Raw genomic sequence first — 23,481 nt, 5'->3', positions numbered from 1 at the left:
GGAAAACTGAAATATCACTTCCCCATAAAGCAGTCTTCCCCAACTTCTGCATCAAACTATTGGACTATAATGTACAGAATATTGCTCAAGAATTCTGGAAGTATTCATCTGGAGGACATAAGGTTGGAAAAATGTGTCTTAGATATACTTATTAATGCAGATATATTTGTGACAATATACGATATAATATGAATTATTTGATGAATATTAAAAATGGCATAATACTGCTGAAATGCACACCTGCACAACTGAATTTATAAGGTATCTGTTAAATATTCTAAATATGGTGACTTTTAGAGGAATTCAACTATAAGAAATCCAGTCAGTATGATAATGGCTGCAGCTTAAGAGAGGTTGGGACTGCAGTTTTAAAACAGGCAAAAGAAAAAAAGATCATAAACATGTAAGGCTGAACATTCCCCTCAAAGGAGGCAACTTAAATCAAATAAACTGTCACGGTATTCTGCATACCTATCTGACAGCACTAACTATAAAGATGATACACTTATTTCAGGGATGCATAATGTTTTTTCCTCATACAAAATTCATTTTTTATTGTGTTCATCTTTATTATATGGTCAAATCAATAACACAAGAACATTAGCAATGTACTTCACCCTGTTTTCACACTTCTAAAGTTTTTTTTATTACTTTCACTTCCATTGGTAGGAAAGCCCACTGTCTGATGCAGATACTTCAAAGGAATTTTGGGTTATAAGGTCAGACACGTAAGTTAGGAAGTGGGTAGACAGTGTGACAGCGAACTGAATATTTTGCTTCATTACGTTACAAATTTTACCAAAAGTCCATTTACTAAAAAGCTGACTGAAGAGCCTTTCTCATTATATATGACCACACACACACACACACACACACACACACACACACACTGTGTTTGTGTGTGCGTATGTGTGTGTGTGTGTGTAATTTGTGTATTTGTATACAGTGTACAGATACACCCACATACACACAAAAAAACTTTTTAATCATTAAGGAAATGGGTACCATCTAACCACAATAACAAAAACAAGACAAAAACCAGAACAACAACAAGAAAGTAAGGAGAAAAATCTGGAACACATCTCATCTCAAAGAGTGTATGAGTGTTCTGCTTCTAATGTAAAATTGTATAAAAATAATTATGATAAGTTGTGGATGGAGGTACAGAAGGATTTAAAAAACTGGAATAATTTACAGTTATCCCTTATGGGCAGAATTGCAGTTATTAAAATGAATGTCCTGCCAAAGTTTATTTTTTTGTTTCAAATGTTACCTATCTTAAAGAACGAACGTAATTTAGATGAATGGCAAAAAGGTATTAATAAATTTGTTTGGGCAGGGAAAAAACCAAGGGTGAAACTTAAAATAATGCAAGATTTTCGTGAGAGAGGTGGACTCAAGGTACCAAATATGAAATTGTATTATGATGCTGTAGTATTGACATTGATTAGCGACTGGGTGAATTTAACAAATACAGAAATACTTCATTTGGAAGGTTGGGACCTATTTTTTGGATGGCATGCCTATTTAATATTTAATAAAAAAGTGGATTGGGTTTTTAAGTCTCATATTATAAGAAACTCTTTGCTAAGAGTGTGGAGAAAGTATTATAAAAGTGACTTCAAAATACCATTATGGGCTATACCTCGGCATGCCATAGAAGGTATAAGGAAAGGGGTAAATATGGACAAGGTCTCTTACGTACAGTTATTAAGATGGGATGGCCAAGACTGGCAGTTAAAATCTTTGGAAGAATTAACACATGAAAACTTAACTTATTCATGGTTCCAATATAGACAAATAGTGGATAGATGGAAGATGGATTGTAAAATGGGCTGGCTTAGAGAAGATGAAATTTTTTTAAAACAAGTAAGAGATCAAAGGCCAACCCATATTAAGAGAGTTTATGGGGTTTTAGTGGAATTAGATTCAGAACTTGAACTAGTTAAAGATTGTATGATTAAATGGGCACAGAATATTGGTGAAACGATTTCAATGGATACTTGGGAACTTATTTGGATAAGAAATGTTAAATTCACACAAGCGCAAAATTTAAGAGAGAATTTTTATAAGATGTTTTATAGATGGCACCTTGACCCAAAGAAAATGTCCATTATGTACCCTAATCTACAGCCGAAATGCTGGAGATGTGGATATTTGGATGCTACCTATTACCATATTTGGTGGACGTGTAAGCATATAAAAGCTTTTTGGATTAAGATATGGTGGAATATTCAAAGAATTTTTAAAAGGAGGGTAAAATTTACTCCGCAATTATTTTTACTAGGTATTGTTATTGACTGTGATGCTAAGGAGGTTATATTGATGTTAAATTTGATTACAGCCGCTAGGTTGTTAATAGGACAATATTGGAAGAAGGAATCTTTGCCTACTTTACAAGAATGGTTTCATAAAGTTTCGTATTTGGCAGAAATGGCAAAGATTTCGGCTTTCTTAAAGGAGCAATCTCAAGAAAATTTTTTTGCGGTATGGGAAAAATGGATAAATTTTATACAACATAATTTGGATATGGAAAAATATTATCTAGCCTTTTTATAATTTGTAATGATTGTTTTTTCTTTCTTTCTTTCTTCTTTTTCTTTTTTATATATATACATTTTTTATGTATTATTATTCATATATTTTTTTTATATATATATATATGCTTTATTTTTCGTCTACTTTCTTCTTTCTTCTTTCTCTCTCTCTTTTCTCTTTTTATTTTTTTTTTTTTTTCTTTTTTAGTATATATTATTCATTTTAAAGTTTATGTTATCTATATTATTATTATATATATTATTATTGTGATTTTTATTATTATTATTAATTATTTTATAAATTGCAAATGTTATTTTTAAAATATTTGTTAAATAATCCTATATTCAGTTCTGGGAAGTCGGGGGGGGGTGGGGTGGTTGGGGAGGGGGGGGTGGATTTTTATTTGTAAAACTTTTGAAAAATTTCAATAAAAAAAAAAAAAAAAAAAAAAAGAGTGTATGAGTGTTGTGATGATGGGAAGGTTTATGGACCCAAAATCTTCCATTGCCTTCTAAAATGTGGAACCTGTTCATGTTTAAAATTCTCAGCCACAAAACCTAGTTTATATTTTTTATTTAAGTGTAAATGTTCCAACTGAAACCAAGAATAAAGCAGGATAGTTAAAGAAATTATCTAGATACAATGAAATTTGACCCAGTAAAAAATTACATACACAAATGCAACTTTAATAGGCCTCCTTATTGGGTTTACACCCACACCCACCTACATCCACCTACAGATACATTTGTACTTTACAAGCATACTTTCCAGCACTGTCAGATTTGAGCTATATGAAACCATTTTTGTTAGCATGCAACTGAATCCAAAGTTGTGTTGTACTGATTGGTTATTATCTTCTACTATTGTATATACTACGTTGGCTCTTTGAAGCATCTTAGCAGTTTTTCAAATTTTGAAATCCCCCCCCCCCCAAAAAAAAGGATATGCAGGAATTACTAGTTATTCAGTTGCACAAACTTTACTTTGCAAATCAAAGTGAACAAACTGCTTAGAAGTGAAAATACAGTGTTCAATTCATTGATATTTTTATGATAAAAAATACATAGTTGAAGCCAGTGTCACTCTAATAAGGCACGGAGCATAGCCAGTCCTTTTTAGAGTATACCTTTACTCACCATCATTCAGACACTTCAGGTTTTTAACCTAGACTGCCTGTTGGGTATGTTTAGACATAAAAAAGATACATATTCACTAGATCTCTTTTTTTAAATGAAGTACACTAATGTACTTTTTCTGTGGCATGTAACCTTCCTTCTTCTCTTTTTTCATAATCTTTGAGATGAAATAAACGGATTCCTTTCATGGTTTAGATACGTATCAATATAATGGGCAAGAAAACTAACTGCATCAGTTAGTCTTTATTAGTATAAATTGAAATATAACTACAATTCTTCAAGAAATCAGAATTATTAGTGGTTGGAAACAGTCATTTCTGGAGCATATTTTCACAAACTCTGTGCCCAATTTTTCTTATCTTGACCTCTGGTTGCTGTTTCCCTAAAATGCCCTAATAGTGGAAAACAATGTATATTTCAAAGTCTGGAGACAAACAAAGCAAAATAAAAGAAAAACATTCTGTCCATCAAGCAGAAGATATTGTGGAGGGAAAAAACTAATTATGTGTAGTTCTCTTTTAGTGACCATAATTAGGAATGGCAACTTGGTGATTAGTGAAGTGTTCACTGTGAAACTGCAATTATGCTTATGATCTTGCTTCAATTTTCCTTTGCTTTACAGACCTGCAAATGTAAATGTGAGAATTGGTGGTAAAGTTACTCTGTTATCACCATTGTAACTGTGAACCATCACTAAAAAGAGGACTGCCTATACTTTTTTTTTTTTTTTTTTTTACTTTTCTTGGTTGCATGTCAGAGAGTTGGCTTTTTATACTGTATTTGCTTTGGCTGTAAAGGAAGACATGTCTCCTGTAATTTTTCTCTCCTACATAAGTTATTGACAATATGAGAACTCTTATTTTCTTCTGCATTTTGTCACCGCAGCTAGGAATAATTATTGAAACAGCAAGAATGTCAAGATTACATTAAGCTAATCTAAGTGTTAAAAAGTTACCCTTTGTTATTTTATAATAAATGTGAGATCTGCCTTTACCATTCTGGTTTTCAGAAGGGTCTTAAAACCTGGCTCGGCCAGTTGGCCTGGGGTTCTGATAGAGGTGGTTGCTGCAGTGATAGAGAAGGACGCATCACCCTCACTCTACTGGAGCTCTTGGTTTTGTTAGCCCATATGAACTCTTGGAACTTTAAATTGTTTTTATATTTGTAACTGTTTTTGTATTTTTACTGCACTGTAAGCCGCCCAGAGTCACCTTGGATAGCAAGATGGGTACACATGTATTTAATAATAAATAAAAGATAAAATCTTGTTCTCACAGTCATAATTTAGCCATGCTCAACACAAGAGTTTAGTTTTTAAAATATGTATCTATTTGAAAAAAAATCCTAAATTCAGACAGCTAAGTACTTATAATTTTATGGGAAAACCTTACTTTAATAATTTATAACAGCAGATAGCAAAAAAAGTTTTTTAGGCTGTAGAATTTAACCAAACTATATGGAAAGGAACACTATGGCCAAGAAGCAATATGAGACAGGATTAAAAACAAAGAGCAGGAAAAGTAATAGTATTGATTATAGCAGGTATAAGACCTTTAACCATAGTCCAGAAAATTTTTACAGGGAGTGTAATGTCTTACACATATGCCAAATCAATCAGAAAGTGAGAGAGGTAATAGCAATAGCACATAGAGTTATACACCACTTCATAGTGCTTTACAGCCCTCTCTAAATGGTTTACAGAGTCAGCATATTGCCCCCAACAATCTGGGCCCTCATTTTACCAACCTCGGAAGGATGGAAGGCTGAGTCAACCTTGAGCTATTCAGAATCGAACTACCAAACTGCAGTCAGCCGGCAGTCAGCAAAAGTAGCCTGCAGTACTGCATTCTAACCACTGTGCCACTAGGGCTCATTGAATGCTCAATTATCCCATAATTCCTTCCTTCAGCTCTGTGATATGGTACAGTACACAGGATCAGCTTTGATTCAGAAACTAGCAGTTCTCCTTTCTTTTAGATCTAGTTGTTAAAACATACATCATATATTTGTCCATATATGACTGGACAACCATTTGTCTGAAATGATATACGGTTTCCTATTATTATTATTATATTATTATTATTATTATTATTATACTAGAAGGGACATAATGAATCATTTACTCCTATTACAAGAAAAGATATCATATTCCGATTTAGATACTATTAGGAAACCCTAGTTCAGGTGTTTGCTGTCATCTTAACATGTGGTTTATAAGCAGATATGGCAAAAATAGCAATGCCCAAGGGATCACAAAATATCAATTTAAAATTTCTAATGCTAAAAGGATAATACTAAAAGACTACTTTAGATTTAACAGGCCTGATGAATTCTCTTTGGGGCCAAAGTCATAGAATAAATGGTGATATCATAGCACCCTGAGTTTCTTGAGGAATGATTACTGAACTTATTTCAACTCTCAAATTGGTAGTGAGATTGGTCATTCAGAACAACCACAGAAGTTAATGAGTACATCCCTTTTAGTTCCGTAGGACCTTTTTAGCAGTAGTTATCTTTCAATATGGCATTGTCTAGTGTCCCCTGGAGAGAATAGATCAGTGGGGCATAGCCTGTAATAGTTCAGATCAGCATGTACAAGGATGTAACAGTTTGTGAGGCCTGCTTTCTCCTGCTTCACCACATAGTAGCAAAGGAGAGATTAGTCAGTCACTTATCAAAATTCAGAATTTTCCTATCCTTGCCCCAAATTATATCAGTGTTTTGACTGGTGAATTATTTCCTGTCACCTGCAATGTTCAGAAAGACACAGGACATCAAAGCCAGAAAAATTAAGCAATCACTATGCTTAACATGACTCAACATGAGAAAGCTTTAACAGAAGTAATAGATGCAGGATAGGAACTGGCAATAAGATCACCAAATGTTATGTCAATGTAGTTTCCTACTTCAGGATGGACGAGAAATAGTTGGCCAATGGGGAAAAGCATGACTGGTTGCCAGTCCCCTCACATTTGGCAATAAGATGTCTTGGAACGGTTCTGATCTCTTGTATCTGATGGTCGTGGAGCTCTTAACTAGGCTGTGCATTATTCTCTTAGCTTACAATAAGAAATTCATGGGTTCTCTATTATATGGAATAAGGGATTATATAGTAATTCTGAAGATAGGTATGGCTTCCCAAGCTGGGTGGAACCAATATAGATTATATCTCACAATACAAAGAGGATCATAATAAGCTGAATAGATATTTAATAGTTATTTTCTAGCCTTCTGCATTGTTTGCCATGATCACTTACCCATCCAAGAGGGTGACAACATTTTTCCTAGGTCTCCCAATATTGGGCCCATACAGACTGGCTCGGGAGTAGGTGCGGATTAATTGTAGCAGTCTCTTCAGCTGCATATAGTCCTTGCCCAACTGAGTGCCATTCACTGCTCGTCCTGTGAGGGTTCGGTAATTATTTGGTTCTGTAAGAAAACAGAAAAAAAAACATTAACCAACCTTGACAATATCCTGACAATTCACCTGATAAACCGTCACTAGTCTGGAGGCATTACATGTAGTCCTTGACTTAACAGTGGTTTGAAGTTACAACATCCTTAGAAAAAGTGACTTATACTCATTCTCAAAGTTATGATTCTTGCACTACCTGTATGGTCACATGACCTCAATTTAGATACCTGGCAACTGGTATACATTTAGAAATGGTTGAAGTATCTTGCAGTCACATTATCATTGTTTGCAATCTTCTCAGCTAGTTTCTGATAAGCAAAGTCAATTGGGGAAGCTGGATTCACTTATTGGCAGGGGTGATTCACTTAACAACCACAGCAAAAATGGTTGTAAAACCAGGTTTCATCACATGATGTCTCACTTTATGATCTCACTGACTTATGACGGAAATTCCAGTCCCCATTGTGATTGTAAGTTGAGGACGATCTGTATGCATAAGGGAATGATGTCATATTTCTTTACAAGGCATATCTCTTAGTCATCTATCTATTGGAATGAATTTAATTGACTCAATTCTGGATACAGTGATGTAAGATCGCACTGTAAATATATTTATCCCCAGGTACTTGTAAATGTTCTCACTTATGCGTATATACTTGGCCTCACATTTATTGCACTAACAGATGCCTATCTTTATTCAACTCATTTGTTCTATTTGGATCCCTGTAGGGATGAGTTGCACTAACATTCCATACAGCAATGCTTTATTGAGAAAAGTTCTGAAATAGTGCTTCTTTGATCCTCCCATTCCCTTCTCTTCTCTTCTCCAAATCCCCATCCTTAAAGTTCACTTACCGTTGCCCAGCTCCCAGGAGATATTGTACTTCTTGCTGGCACTGTACTTGAGCAGGCTGAGAGCATTGGAGCTGTTCCAGGAATTGTTGGGATTCCGGCGCAAAGCATTTAGTGCAAAGATGAGATGCAGGCCAGAGCAGTCAGCAAAATTATAAAGTTTGTCTAGAGACCTGGCTGGGAAAAAAACAAATCCAACCTGAAACTCAAATGCAAAGAGGATCCCTCTTGGTTACATTGGAAGATGCCTAGGGTAGGACTATATCAAAATACAGCCCTCATATTTTTAAAAATCTAGCTATTCTAGAGTTTCATTATTATCCAACCCTTCAATACAATGGTATGATCTGTCATAAAAGGACATATTCAGGAACACGCCTAATGATTGTTTTATTATAGCTGTTGGGTGGGAAACACACGGATACATAGAGTTTACCTTACTATTGTAAACCTTTCTTGCATCTCTGCTTTTCTAGTGGAATAGCACTCTCCTTCAGTTTGCCAAAGAGTTGTGATTAACTATTAGAAAGGGAAAGCCAAAATAATAGTGGTACAATTTTAAAGGGGAGGTAAACTTGTTGAAAAAAGACCAGTAAATGCTAATATAATTTTTATGGTTGACTAGCCAGATGTTTAGGCTAGATTTGGCATTTTTGTCTATTTATCTGGTCCTTCCAAGGACCTGGGATAAGCAGATGTTGTTTGATAATAGTAACGGCATTGTTGCAGAATATAAACTATTCCAAGTACTGTAAAGTTATCTTTTGCAATTGACTCGTGGTAATTTTGCCAATGCCAGTGGAAATCAAGTTTTACATGTTTTGGAATTGCACCCAAGATGCCTTTTACTATTGGTACTATCATTGCTTTTTTGTCATAGTCATTCTACTTCTATTTGCAGGTCTTTATATTTTATGATGATGATGATTGGTTGCATACACATAGTTGTTTAGACTAGATTTGGTATTTTTATCAACCTTTTGAGCTCTTCCCAAGGGATAAGCAGATGTTGTTTAATAATATTAAAGGTACTGTCATAAAACATAATTGTTGTCTCATCAATGTTGTTGTTCACAACATAAGTACTGTTGAAATATGTAAGCTGTTTCAAGTAAAGCTGCCTTTCGCAATTGATAGATGGTGATTTTGTCAATGCTGATGATGTTCAAGTGATAATCCAGTTTTTCTGAGATTGCACTCGAGGCGCCTATAACTATTGACACTACCTTTGCTTTCTATTATTATTAAGATCTTGAAATAGTGACAGACTATTTCCCTAGGCCCCCAAAATTCACAGAATAGTAACTACAAGCAGAAACTGAGAAATCTAGTTATAGTACAGAGACATCACTCTTTTGTTTTCTGAACTGTAACGTGATTGTGAAATCTGAATTATCAGAAATATTCATGCCTTTGATTTATGGTGCTGACAAAAGTGATTGAAAACATTTTGGATTGCAAGAACATAATATTCAATGCTAGATGAAATAAAACCAAGCTAACCACAGGAAGCGCAAATGATGAAGCTAAAGCTTAGAGATTTTAGACATATAACATGAAGGCAGAAGAAATCCAATTGACAGGAGCATGTAACATGAGGGCAAAAGACTCTGATATCTGGACAAAGAGAAGGCAAACCAGAGGCCAACAGAAGACAGAGTGGCTGGATACTATCAGTGTAACACAAACTTATGATACATGCATAAACTTATAAGATGTCAAAGAAACGACTATTGACAAGTGATCCTGGCAAAATGATGTCTGCTGGGTTGTAAGCAATTGGAAGTGACAATGAAGTCAGATTCATCATTATTTATTAGTTAGTGGTTGTGAATTCTCTCATGCTGATTGGCACATTTTGTACCAAACATATATGTTTTATTATGCAAGCTTCCATACTCAGTCCAGATGCATTTGTACACAGAGAAATGTTTTCTATGAAGACTTTTTATCATACTTTGAATATGCCCTCCTCCTCTTCACTTTTTAAAAGCTTTATTATTTCTATTACAATTAAATGATATTATTAATTTACTTGGTATAAAACCATATTGAAAAATATCTACCTGCAAAAATATATATATTAAATTAAATAGCAGTAAGGATATCCCTTCCTGTAAATGTATCCTATTCATTATGCTTCTGATGTTAGATTGGCTATTACACTATTATAAAATGTGAGAGATCTAACTGTATGTGAAAGTCTTTTATACTTGAGTGCTTCCTAAAGAAATCTATGACTCTCAATAAAACAATGACATAGTCTATTTCTTCTCAGTAGAGCTTTCTTTCTTTGTAGGCTCTCATCTGAAATACCAAATACCAAGAGAAGAGAATATACATAACTCCAGTTTGAACTGTAGATAGTTAAGTCACTATTCTATGTTGCAGATGAGGACCTGAGACTAAAACATTATAGGAAAATGACAATAATTCTTGCCTTGCTAACTTTCTACTTTTTCTATTTATTCAAACCATGAGGGATGAAAGTAAGGATGAGCACAACTATCTGTATCACTTGCCATTAGTATGACTCAGTTGGAGGTGCAAAGCAAGAAGAAAGTTTCTCTAAGCACATTAAGACAGTTCTAAAACTTGAATTTTAAGGATTAATTGCCAAAACAATTCCTTGCTTTAAAGGTTATTCTTCCAGTTTGAAGATTATGATTGGCATGGAACTAGTCAGTGGTGGGATTCAGCCGGTTCGCACCAGTTCAGCAGTACCTGTAACTAATTTTTTGTTGCCCAGGCCCAGAATGGACTTCCGGAAGTGGCATCCACACAGAGAACTGGTTGTTCACATATTTTAATCCCACCACTGGAACTAGTATGCTGCTTCCCCTACTGTGTTGATTAAACCAAGAAAATAAAATAAAACACCTAAATGGAATTTAGATCTAACCAGTGAATCTTGTGGAACTTCTTTTTCTTAAAAAAAATAATGGTAGGTGAAACTTACTAATTATTTAGTGAATACTGAAGAGACTGTACTATAATGTTTATCAGAAATCCTCCTACCACTCTCCCAAAAATAATTCCAGCAGAGAGAAACATGTTCATATAGTCATTCTTCGATGAATTTGCAGATATTAATGGAGCTAAACTGATATAAGAAGCAGCCATAAGAGTCTTTCTGTGCTGAAAAGCAAGTTTGTGCACAGCAGGCAGTCGTTGGGGGGGGGGATCTCTAAGGTGAAAGGTCATGGATGCTAAATAGGCCCAGACGGCTCGTGGTTTGTTTTTTATGGGGCCAAAGACTGGGTCCTCTCCCGTGGGGAAAATCTGTTGTCTCTCAGGTCTCAGTCACTCCTTGTTACACTAGCCCCCATTCTGTTTAGGTCATGCAATTTCTGAGGAAACCTTGACTTTTGTAAGCATCTTGGGGCCTTCTGTTTGCATATGCTCGTTTTTTAGCACAGTCAGAGCCAGCTCCAGCTTTTGATAAAAAATCCTAAGATTTTTCCCAGCCCAAAGACATTATTTTTCTCGGAAAGTTCCATATTTTCTGGTGCGAGATGTGGGAGTAAGGAGAGATGCTGCAAGCTTTAAGTGGAATCAGGTGCTGTTTTCCTGCAGGGACATCTGGAAAATGTCAAGATCCTTGGTGTAACAGGTACTGGCAGATGAGCCCAATGCTTCCCACACAAAGCAACCTCTTTCCTTCTGGAATCTTACATCCTGTCCTTTGTCCCTGGAACAGAGATCCTTGAGCTGGGTTAAATTACCAGCCACATGCTGAAAAATCAGCATCCATTGGCAGTGCTTAATAGGAACAAAAGATGGCATTTCTAAGAAACATGCAGGCTCAAAATGAGTCATCCCAAGTACTTCTGTCTAAGAACAACTGTATCACTTTAGGTCCAGGCTCCACCTGCTGGGGCCAAGAATCATTTCCAAAGCTCAGAGGATTCCACCTGTGAACATGTAAGTGTTGGGGGAATACGCATTGCCATAGTGATTTCTATTATACAGTATTTCTTAAGAAAGAAATAGTGAAAGAAAAAAGCAGTGGTTGCAAGTAGAAGCTGTATGTATCCAGCATGGAGCGTCTTTACTTGCTCCTTTCTTATGCTGATGAGGTATATAGTGTAGAGAAATATAGTTGAATGCAGCTTAGAGAGGGTTATTTTTCCGTTGGATGTTATGCTGCTGCTTTCTGGAGATAGCATTAGTAAAGCAATGACATAAAAGAAAGAGACCAGGCTCTTCTAGAACAGGATTATCTGTCACATCTAATCATACTCCACTGGTTTCCTTACTTCTCAGGGCTTGCATCAGAATAGTCTTGGTGACTCAATAAAGTTAAAAGATGTAGATACAGCTTTCAGAGAAGGGGTCTAGGACAATTCGCCATGGCCGACTCAGCACGGCAGTCTCAGTGCAGCCAACTCGCCGCAGGACAATTCAACGCAGGATAATACTATTTTATATTGCACTAGTAAGGCCACACTTGGAACACTACATTTAGTTCTGGTCACCACAATACAAAAAATATGCTGAGGCCTTAAAAAAAAGAGCAACAAAGATGAAAAGGGGTCTGGAGGCTAAACCGTATGAACATCTTAAGGGAACTAGATATTTATGTTTAGCCTGATGAAGAGAAACATGATAGCTGTTTTCCAATACTTGAAAGGAAGAGGGGGTTGATTTATTCACCATAGCACCTGAAGGCAGGACAAGAAGCAATGGGTGGAGGCTCTTCAGAGGGAGACCCAACCTGGAACTAGGGAGAAATTTCCTGACAATGAGAACAATTATTCAATAGAACAGTTTGCCTCCCAGATGTCCATCACTGGAGGTTTTCAAGAGAAGTTTGGACAATTATTTTTCCTAGATGGAAGAAGGATTCCTGCCTTGAACAGGGAGTTGAACTAGGAGACCTGCAAGGTCCCTTCCAGCTCTATGATTCTATGATTCATACTCCACAGGTATTATGAATACACACTATAGTAGTAGTGTTCTAGTAGGCATTTGGCCCATAGATTAACTGAATGACACCTTTAAAGCACTAATTTTTATTACTGTTTTTAAATTATTTCATAGAGAAACTTTATGTGGTTACTAAGGGTAGACAATGAATTGATGGAACATAATGAAATCAAATCCAATTTTAAATTATTTATATTTTATATACTTTTTTACTTTGTTATTTCTTGCTCAAAGTTGTTAGGATTAGAGCTGTCTATAAATATTGTAAAATATTTTTCTTAAAAAATATTTATATTGAATGCCAAAAGAATATTGTGTTTGGTTAGTTTTTTCTGGAAGTCTTATGTCTTTAATACTGACTGAGAGAAAATGCTTTTCTATCACTATGTTCTTGTGTTCTGAAAACCTGCCTCTCCCATTTTTCTGCCTGTTATGCAGCTCCTGAAGGCAATGAAATTCTATATCCTCCTTTTCCTAGTGCACTCCAGACACTGGGACTACAACATATGTGCAGTAGGCTGGGTTGGGAAAAAATGTTGTATCCAAATAAATGCTAACATCCACATGTAGGTCACTTAGAAATTGGATTTTATCCATTCTTCTTCTGTAGTTTAAAGATGCAGCTTAACCTGAATTGTTCTCTTGTTTTGTTCCCTCTTTTCCTTTTAAATAAATTTTAGTTTTTGTATTTTTTTTTAATAAACTTGCCCATATTTTCATGAAATAAGAGGACTGATGGCCATTTGCACTATTTTGAATTTCAATATTCTACATCATGTCATCATGACGTAAAAAAGATATTGAAACTCTGGAAAGAGTACAGAGAAGAACAACAAATTAAGGGACTGGAGGATAAAACATATAAAGAACGGTTGCTGGAATTGGGAATGTCTAGTTTAATGAAGAGAAGGACTAAGGGTGACATGATAGCAGTGTTCCAATATCTCAGGGGTTGCCACAGAGAAGAGGGAGTCAAGCTATTCTCCAAAGCACCTGGATGGATGCAATGGATGGAAACTAACCAAAGAGAGAAGCAATCTAGAACTAAGAAGAAATTTCCTGAACAATTATGCAGTAGAATAACCTGTGTCCAGAAGCTGTGAATGCTCCAACATTGGAAGTTTTTAAGAAGAGACTGGACAACCATTTGTCTGAAATGGTATAGGGTTTCCTGCCTGAGCAGGGTTTGGTCTAATGATGTACAAGGTCCCTTCCAACTTTATTATTATTACTATTATTATTATTATTATTTCATACTTTTAGGATATAGGATATATCTAATAACTCTCTTGATAATAAGATGCTGTAAGTAGAGGAAATAGGATGGCCTATAAAATATGACATAGTCATTTCCGAATACATATATTTTGTATGTTAGCTGAGAAATTATTGAAAGAGCCATAGGTTCCACATCTAAGGCTATTATGGCTATTACAAAAGCAGCTGTATTTTTATGCCTTTAGGGCAAGGGTCCCCAACCCTTGGGCTGCAGCCCACTCTCAGGCCATGGCCTATTAGTAATTGAGCTGCGTGAGTGGCTGGCTGGAGCATGCGCGTGGCTCAACTTGCATGAGTGGCAAGCCGACAGGTGTGCAAGCACATGTGCATACTGGCCTGCCACTTGCGCAACGGCCATTTACATAGCCCAGTTCCCCTGTCCCTCCCCCCCAGCCGGGCCACCAAACCACAAAGGTTGTGGACTACTGCTTTAGAAAATTCTTGCTTTGCTTTCTTTAAAGGCAGTACCTCTCAGTAGGAAGATCTATCCATTGCTATCCAGGCCAAAGCATTTTTTAAAAAAAATATTAAGCTTTATTTTAAAAGTCATTGCCCTCCAGATATCCTGGGATGCTTCATACAATATTTTTTGCTCAACCAAAAAATATTTTGCTTGCAATGATATGTCAAAACAGAATCTGTTGTGTTTTATCTGATGACTGTTTCACACAGGAAAGTTTTTACTCTGATGTTTCCTTTTTATCCCCAAGTGAAAAATATGAACATGTGAATCAATCCAGCCCTAAGGCTCTGTAGGAAATGGAAAAATAGCTTAGAAGCAAAAGAAGCCACCTCTCCCTTTATATCTGGATGCAAAATGCTAAATGGTATACTTTGAACCCACTTCTTAGTAGGAGGTATTTAGTACAGAATGGATTCTAACACAAAAGGGCAAGTTATATTTCTTTCACTTTCTCAAGGACCTGATATGCAGATGAATAGGATATGAATGTACCAAATATTTTTCACCATTAAGAAGCTGAACTGGCAAATGTAATAGTGAACACTTTCACATTTTTTATATTGATTCAGAGGGAGCTCTGGATGCCAGGATTCTTAGAACACTGTTGTATTTGAAATCAAAACTTTTATTTTCTGGTTCCAAATTATCTGAATTTGAGCAAAACTGTCCTTTCCTTTGCAGCAATACAGACTGCTTTTTCACTAATGGGAACTCTTCACTCACCAGCATCCTGGCTCTGAACCTCAGCATCTGTTCCTGCTCCTGTCTGCAAGCACAGGATCTACACATTTGGAAGTGCTTCAGAAACAAACATGAGCATAACACCTCTCCGCTCTTTATTAAAGCATGCATGTCTTTTTTCAAACTATGTGTAAGTCTGAAAAAAGACGGTCTGCTTTTAGAATCACATTAAAGATGCAGTGATTTAATTATTAGCTTAAATTAGTTCTTTCATTAAATTTGCCTTCAGGATGTCTGAAGCATTCCTGTGGAATCATTTTGGAAGACTGTATGTTTTGATTCAGTTCCTTTAGTGGTTGTTATACATGTACAGAGATGGTTTAAGCCCCTTTGGATTGGCTTTGCTTTGACACTTCGTGAGCAGAGATGCATCATTTTGACATTCAACATGAAGACTGAGACAGATTGCACTGCTTTGCACAGACCTAACAGGAGCGCAGATAAACAGTTGTTTCAAATGAACAACTGGAAATCATTGTGGCAATGGAGAAGTGTCACACAGAAACTTTAAAAATGAAAATTAGAAAATAACATACATAAATAAGTAAATAATTTTGCTTATGTTAATTACATCATAATTCCAGTAGTTTGATTTCACCACTCACTATTATTCATCACTCCTAATTATTTAGAACTACAAAAGAAAAGGTTCACCAAAAGCAATTAAATTACCATAATGTGCTAATTCCAGGATTAATATTACTGTTGTGCGCTGCCGTTTTAAAGACAGAGGCAAGGCAAACTCGCCAAGGCCGACGCCAACGCCGCCATTGCTGCGCCGGAACTGAGGACAGGCGAGGTCTAGAGCCGGGCTAGCGGTGGCGTTCGGTGGCGTTCGGGCCTGTTGGCGAGTTCGGAGAGGAGGCCGGGCTCGGGCGGGGCAAGCGGCGGGGCTACCAGGTGGCTTCCCAGGCGGAGGAAGACTTTTCGGCCTTTGCCGGGGAGAAGGGCGGGGCGCACCTCGTCTGGGGTTCTTCCAGCTGCCACTGCCCCGCCTTACCCTGCCCAGCCCAGCCCAGCTCAGCCCAGCGTTTTTTTACCCTCATGGCTTCCTTCCCATTGAAGCTTGATCTGGTTAGCCAGTTTTCTAACTGGGTTTGTGCAGGACTTTTGTCTGCCGCCTCGGCTGCTTCGCTGTGCCTGGAGGCCGCCACTGCCTCATCCCCGCTGCCCGGCATATCCCGTGTCCCGCGTGGCGGCGACCCACAGCCCGACTTTCTGCTGCTGGAGAGTGCTGTCCTGCTTCACCAGCAGCCACAGCCTCCCCCGTGGCGGCAGGCTTCGCCGCAGCAGCCCGCCTGGGCAATTTGGCCTGGCGTTCAGCCAACTCTCGCTGCCCCGTATGTGGCTTTCTTTTCCTTCTCTGCTATCATCGCCGCCGCCTCCTCGTTGTTTTCTTCAGGCTCCACGGCGGGGCCTTCTCCAGTGACCTGGGTTCCCCGTGTGACTTTGCCCGTTGCCTTGGCGGCAATTGCCGCCGTTGCGGTGACGGCCAGCAACAACTTGGAGAAGTTGACCCAGCTCTTCAAGGAGCATAAGGCCAAGTACGGTTTGCCCCAAGACAAGTACCTAATGATTACCTAGCCGGCCACATTGGACCAGCCTGGGACACAGAGGGGCAATACTAATTTTTAGAGAATGTTTGTTGTGGGTGTGAGTATGCATGTAGATGAATGATGGCCCTGTTATGTGTAAATTTTATTATTGTATTTAGGGCGTATGAATGTGAACATTTTTATTTTCTATGTATATAAATTGAGTGTGAATGTGTATTGAGTGTTTGGGGTATGAGAATGGTGGAGTCGGGGGTGGAGCCTGGTACCCCCTCTGCTGAGTGCAATAGCAAAATTAGGGGGGGCAGGACTTACCCTTGGGCTTGGTCTGTATGGAAAGCGAGTCCGGTCAGGAAGGGAGAAGGCTGGTGAGGGTGGGGGTACTCCGGGGAGGGGAGAAGGTCGGAGCATCCCGGTCATGACTGGGATGGGCAGATATGGCGGGAGCCCAGGAGCAGGCCATCTTTGGGGAACGAGGACTCGCTATGTTAGAGCGATTCCTTGTTCCGGCCCCTCAAAAGGCTCATCCTGTAGTACTGGTGACGGGGGAGTAATTGTAGGCTGCTGTTCCTTAATGCCAGGTCCGTTGTCAGCAAAGCCCCCCTTGTCCGTGATTTAATATTGGACAACGGGGCGGACCTGGCATGTATAACCGAAACCTGGCTGGGCCCTGAGGGGGGTGTTTCCCTCTCGGAGATGTGCCCGGACGGGTTTGTGGTGCTTCATCAGCCTCGACATCAGGGCAGGGGTGGGGGAGTGGCAGTCATCGCTCGGAAGTCCTTGAGTCCTCGTGGGATTCCTGCCCCGGAGGTTGTTGGGTGTGAGTCCCTCCTATTGAAGTTGGGTTCACGGGTTCAGTTGGGCTTGCTGCTGACATACTTACCTCCCAGCTGCGTTGCAACAGCCCTGCCTGCGTTGCTGGAGTCAGTAGCCGGGTTGGTGGTGGAGTTCCCCAGACTTATAGTACTGGGGGACTTTAACCTACCATCACTCGGCGATCGCTCAGAGGCAGCGCAGGAGTTCATGGCTTCCATGGCAACCATGGACCTGACCCAGGTAATTCAGGATCCGACCCATAGGGGTGGTCACACACTCGACCTTGGGTTTCTCTCGGGGCAATGGAGACATGATCTGGAATTAAGGGGAATAGAGATCTCGCCCTTGTCATGGACAGATCATTTCCTATTGAGGCTGGACTTCAGAGCATCACTCCCCCACTGCAGGGAGATGGAACCGATTAGGTGGTTCCGCCCCAGGCGCCTAATGGACCCAGATCGGTTCCAGGAGGAGCTTGGGGAAATACCTGACTCCCTTGTCCACAACTCGTCCGGGTCCCTGGTTGCGGCCTGGACTGAGGCAGCGTCCGGGGCCCTGGATCGAATTGCGCCTTTGCGACCTCTCTGTGGTGGTGGTCCCCGGAGGGCGCCTTGGTTTACTGAGGAGCTCCGGGAGATGAAGCTCCACAAGAGACGTCTAGAGCGACGTTGGAGGGCCAGTAACTCTGAATCTGACCGATCACTATTAAGAGCCTATCTTAGGACTTATTTAGTGGCGATAAGAGCGGCAAAGCGTGTTCACTTTTCCGCACTTATTGCGTCCGCAGAATCTCGCCCGGCCGCCTTGTTTAGGTTGACCCGCTCCCTTCTTAAAGTGGAGGAGGCGGAGGAACCCTTGCAGGGGAGAGCTGAGGAGTTTGTTCAGTTTCTTTCGGACAAAATCGCTCAGATTCAGAGGGACCTGGACTCTGACTGGGCAGTGCCAGCCGAGTTGCCAGGGGCTGGTCTTAGTCATATTATCTGGAGCGAGTTTGAGCCTGTGACCCCTGATGAAGTGGACAAGGCCGTGATGGCAATGAATGCCGCCACCTGTTTATTGGACCCGTGCCCCTCCTGGCTGGTTTCTGCCAGTAGGGAGGTGACACGAGGCTGGCTCCAGGCGATAATCAATGCTTCCTTGATGGAGGGGTCTTTCCCACAACCTTTAAAGGAAGCCTTCCCTGGACCCAGCTGTTTTGAAGAACTTTCGTCCCGTCTCCAACCTCCCCTTTGTGGGGAAGGTTGTAGAGAAGGTGGTGGCGTCTCAACTCTTGCGGTCCTTGGAGGAAACCAATTATCTGGACCCTTTTCAATCTGGTTTCAGGCCCGGCTACAGCACTGAGACTGCTTTGGTCGCACTGACCGATGACCTCTGGCGAGCCCGGGATAGGGGTCATTCCTCTATCCTGGTGCTTCTTGACCTCTCAGCAGCTTTTGATACCATCGACCATGGTATCCTTCTGCGTCGTCTCGGAGAGGTGGGGGTGGGCAGCACCGTATTGCGGTGGTTCTCCTCCTACCTCTCTGACAGGTCGCAGTCGGTGTTGGCGGGCGGACAGAGATCGACCCCTAGGCGCCTCGATTATGGGGTGCCTCAGGGCTCGGTCCTGTCCCCCTCCTTTTTAACATCTACATGAAACCACTGGGTGAGATCATTCGGCGACACGGGGTGAGGTATCATCAGTACGCGGATGATACCCAATTATATATCTCCACCCCGTGTCCTTTCAGTGAAGCAGTCGACGTGATGTGCCGGTGCCTGGAAGATGTGAGGGTCTGGATGGGGGTGAACAGGCTTAGACTCAACCCTGACAAGACCGAGTGGCTCTGGGTCTTGCCTCCCAAAGACCAACTGGATGGTCCATCTTTAGTCCTGGGGGGGGGGGGCAAATTTACCTCCCTCAGTGCAGGCACGCAACTTGGGTGTCCTCCTGGACTCACAGCTAAATCTGGAACAACATCTATCGGCTGTGGCCAGGGGGACCTTTGCACAGGTTCGCCTAGTGCACCAGTTGCGGCCTTATTTGGACCGGGAGGCTTTACTCACAGTCACTCATGCCCTTGTCACCTCAAGACTGGATTACTGTAACGCGCTCTACATGGGGCTACCCTTGAAGGGCGTTCGGAGGCTGCAGTTGGTTCAGAACGCAGCCGCGAGAGCGATTGTGGGCGCGCCAAGGTACGCCCACGTGTCACCTATCCTCCGCGAGCTGCACTGGCTTCCTGTGGGTCTCCGGACGCAATTCAAGGTGTTGGTTATCACCTTTAAAGCCCTTCATGGCATAGGGCCAGGTTACTTACCGGACCGCATTCTGCTGCACAGCTCCCAGAGACCGGTGAGGTCCCATAGATTGGGCCTCCTTCAGGTCCCGTCGGCCAGACAATGTCGGCTGGTGGGCCCTCGGGGAAGGGCCTTTTCTGTGGTGGCTCCGACCTGGTGGAATCAACTTCCCCCCAAGGTTCGAACTACTCCCACCCTGCCGGCCTTTAAGAAGGCCGTTAAAACCCTCCTGTTCCGGCAGGCCTGGGGCTGATGTCCCCGGGGGGCCGGGATATGATCGGACTCGCGGTATGACTGCTTTATTCTATTGTTTTATCATTGTTTTAACTTTGTACGCCGCCCTGAGTCCTTTGGGATTGGCCGGCATATAAACACTGAAAATAAAATAAATAAATAAAATAAATAAGATTCTTATCCTATTTAAATATAGAATTATAACAAAATTCTGATTTTAGCATGTATCTAGTATTTTCAACTAGACCCAACCACCATTAACTAGAGAAAGCTATGAAACATTTGATTAAGAGGTTCTATACACAACTCTTTCAAAACCATCTCCCTATATTTTTCCTCTGTACTGAGGCCAGACTAGGAAATAACGTGTTGCGAAGCTACCACTGTCTGCCTCTACACTCACAACTGTTCTAGATATGCAGTTACTAAACAATATATCTAAGCTGTCAGGGCTTGCTTACTTGCTCTCTTGCAGAATGACTGGTTTATGTGGCTGTAAGATCCGCTGTCTGCAAAGCAGCAAAATCTATTAAGTGTTTCTAAGCAATGACAGCTGGCACTGCTGTGCTATAGTTTATGCTGGCTCTCCCATAGCTTAGATCAGCCGCTCTTCTTTGAGCACCTTGGTATTTCAGAAAACATGGTTTTTGGAATGGTTTAAAAGCATTCCCAAATACACAAGAATTATTGTATCTGCATTTGGAAACAAAGAATAAATGCACAATTTGAAGATAACAGCCTTCTCTTGACCAAGCTTCTCTTGATCAAGACTCACACAGCCCAGAGCCCCTGTAATAAATAAAGATTAGTCCTGGATCAAAAATCAAACTAAACAATGGACGATGCTACTGAACCAGGAACAGGTGAGTTTACAAATGTAGTTAATGGGTTTCCCCTAGCCAATAGTTTTCATTTAGAATTGTTTCTAAGTTCAGAATTACAATAAATAAAATTACAATATGGCTTCCATGTTGTATAAATGATCAATAACCAAAATTATGCAGTCATATTTTTAATTTTACGCTAACCAGCAGGGTACACTATAGTAAATTAACCACATATTACAAAATGACAAGATAAATATATAAATGAATAAATAAAAAAACCATCCATTCATCCATTCAAGATACATTTCAGGACAGCATACACTATGATAAGCAACAAATAACACCTTTAAATATAATATACTAAAACATATTGTGCTGCAAATGATTTAAGCAACCAAAACAATTAAACCAAGTTTACAAACTACCTTACCTAGTGTCCGAAGAAAAGCCAGGGCTTTAGATCCTTTCACAAAGCAAGCAGGAGCGTCCATCTTATATGTTGTGCTCCACATGGGGCTATCCTTGAAGAGTATTTGGAAGCTGCAACTTGTGCAGAATACATTGGCGCAGGCAGTTCTTGGGATCCCTACAGTGGCCCATGTTACACTGCTGTTCCTCAAGCTGCATTTGCTGCTGGTTTGCTTCTAGGTGCAATTCAAGGTGTTGGGTATCACCTTTAAAGCCCTTCATGGCCTAGGTTATCTGAAGACTGACTCACCCCAATGGGATTGGCCTGCTCCATCCATGCTAGCAAAAGAGGAATGCTGCGGACCCCATCGGTCAAGGAATTTTGACTAGTGGAGGTCCAGGAGAAGAGCCTTTTCTGTCATGGCTCCTGCCCTTTGGAATATCATTCTCCCCAAGGTGAAATCTGCATCCATCTTACTGACTTACCTTCCCATAAGGGCCCGAAGACTTGGCTCTGCCACTTGACCTAGGGCCCCAGCAGGGGTGCACCATTCTGGAGGTGGCTATTGGGTTAAGAAAAACTCCCACCTTTCCTTATATATTTCATGCTTCCCTTCTCTCCCTCTTTTAACTGCACATATTTCATTATTGTTATTTATTGTTTTAGCATTTTAATGTCTACCAGTTTTAATGTTTGTAAGCCACCCAGAGTGGCCTCTAAATGAGACTGGCAACACAAATCTAATAAACAAATCATACCAAACTACTTAATAATTTGCAAAGAGTCCTTATCAATATCAATTCTTCAAAGTCATTACTAAATTCAGGATTTGCTAAATTCTATGATATATGGAAAAACTTTTTATTGTAATTTGGATCTTAGCAATGACAGTGAAACACTTGCTGTCTTCTGAATATAAAGTCAATAATATTTAGTGAATCACATTCAAAGAGTGACATTTATGCAAATTGGCCACTTAATTTTTACTTTTCTTTATCTTCCTACCAGAATGAATGACATAGCCTTCTGATTCTAATACAGATTTTCCACAGCAATCTGAATCACAACTCATGCAATAAGATTCTAGTATAAGGTTAAATTCGAAAAGAAAGTATCTTATCAGCAATTGATAACATAGTAGCAACAAACAGGTCCTCACTGATTCTTCCATGTAATTATAAAATTAATATGTATCATTAAATAAGGGATGCAACTGTTTTCAATTCATTCTGTTTCAGGTGTTTCAGAAGCATTTTGTATGTATTTAATTCTATGTAACTTCTACGTAACAATAGCATCTTAAAAAGTTCAAAATAAGCAAAACATTGTTCAATCCTTCAACAACAGTTTTGAAGAAGGATCTGTAACTTACAGTGTTGCAAGATATGAAATGCCTGCAGAATTTTATCAATCATATAAATGCTGAGCATATTTCCAATGTAGTTTGTTTATTCATACTAAAATACTCACCAGCCTTCATAAATTAGCACATCCAATTGGCCATTTCTCTTCCAGTCTTATTGCCCACAGGGGAATAATTACAGAATAGATTGCAACTGAAATACATAACAGAAATAAACACAAATACACACCCACCACACACATACACACCCACCACACACATACACACACACACACACACAAGCCAAGTGATATTGTTGCCACTCTTCGTGGAGGCTATAGGATCTGCATGAGAACAACAGGCTACAGCAGAACCCTGGCAAGACTGGACGGCTTTTGGTGCATGGAGCTTCAAGATCCAGGACTTTACCCAACTTAGTTCAGGATGGGGTAGCATAACTCCAGACAGACCCAGTTTGCAGTTGGGAGTCTCCTGGATCTCCATCTCCTGCTTGAAGAGCAGGTGGCAGTCATGGTTGATGTGCCAGGTGCGAACTTTCCTGGATCAAGAGTTCCTGTCCTGTCATTCAATAGCAATAGCACTTAGACTTTCATACCACTCCATAGTGCTTTACAGCACTCTCGGAGGTTTACAACATCAGCATATTG

At 39.9% G+C, this 23,481-nt stretch overlaps 1 protein-coding gene and 1 long non-coding RNA gene across 2 annotated transcripts in view; one reads left to right on the top strand and one right to left on the bottom strand.

Moving 5' to 3' along the window:
* The window catches only part of LOC120317393, a 29,760-nt gene extending 14,220 nt beyond the window's left edge, over nucleotides 1-15,540 (top strand). The window contains exon 3 of the long non-coding RNA XR_005559224.1: nucleotides 15,293-15,540. This is a non-coding gene — a long non-coding RNA (uncharacterized LOC120317393). The remainder of the gene's footprint in view (nucleotides 1-15,292) is intronic.
* The window catches only part of HPSE2 (heparanase 2 (inactive)), a 69,285-nt gene that overhangs the window by 35,426 nt on the left and 10,378 nt on the right, over nucleotides 1-23,481 (bottom strand). Inside the window, 2 exon segments of the mRNA XM_039363976.1 lie at nucleotides 6,932-7,103; nucleotides 7,945-8,118. Coding sequence (XP_039219910.1) covers nucleotides 6,932-7,103; nucleotides 7,945-8,118 — 346 coding nt within the window.

This window comes from Crotalus tigris, unplaced genomic scaffold, assembly GCF_016545835.1.
Source record: "Crotalus tigris isolate CLP2741 ecotype Arizona unplaced genomic scaffold, ASM1654583v1 scf7180000019640.300790, whole genome shotgun sequence".
Taxonomy (NCBI): domain Eukaryota; kingdom Metazoa; phylum Chordata; class Lepidosauria; order Squamata; family Viperidae; genus Crotalus; species Crotalus tigris.
The sequence above is the reverse complement of the archived record's forward strand: the minus strand, read 5'-3'. Positions and strand labels throughout refer to the sequence as shown.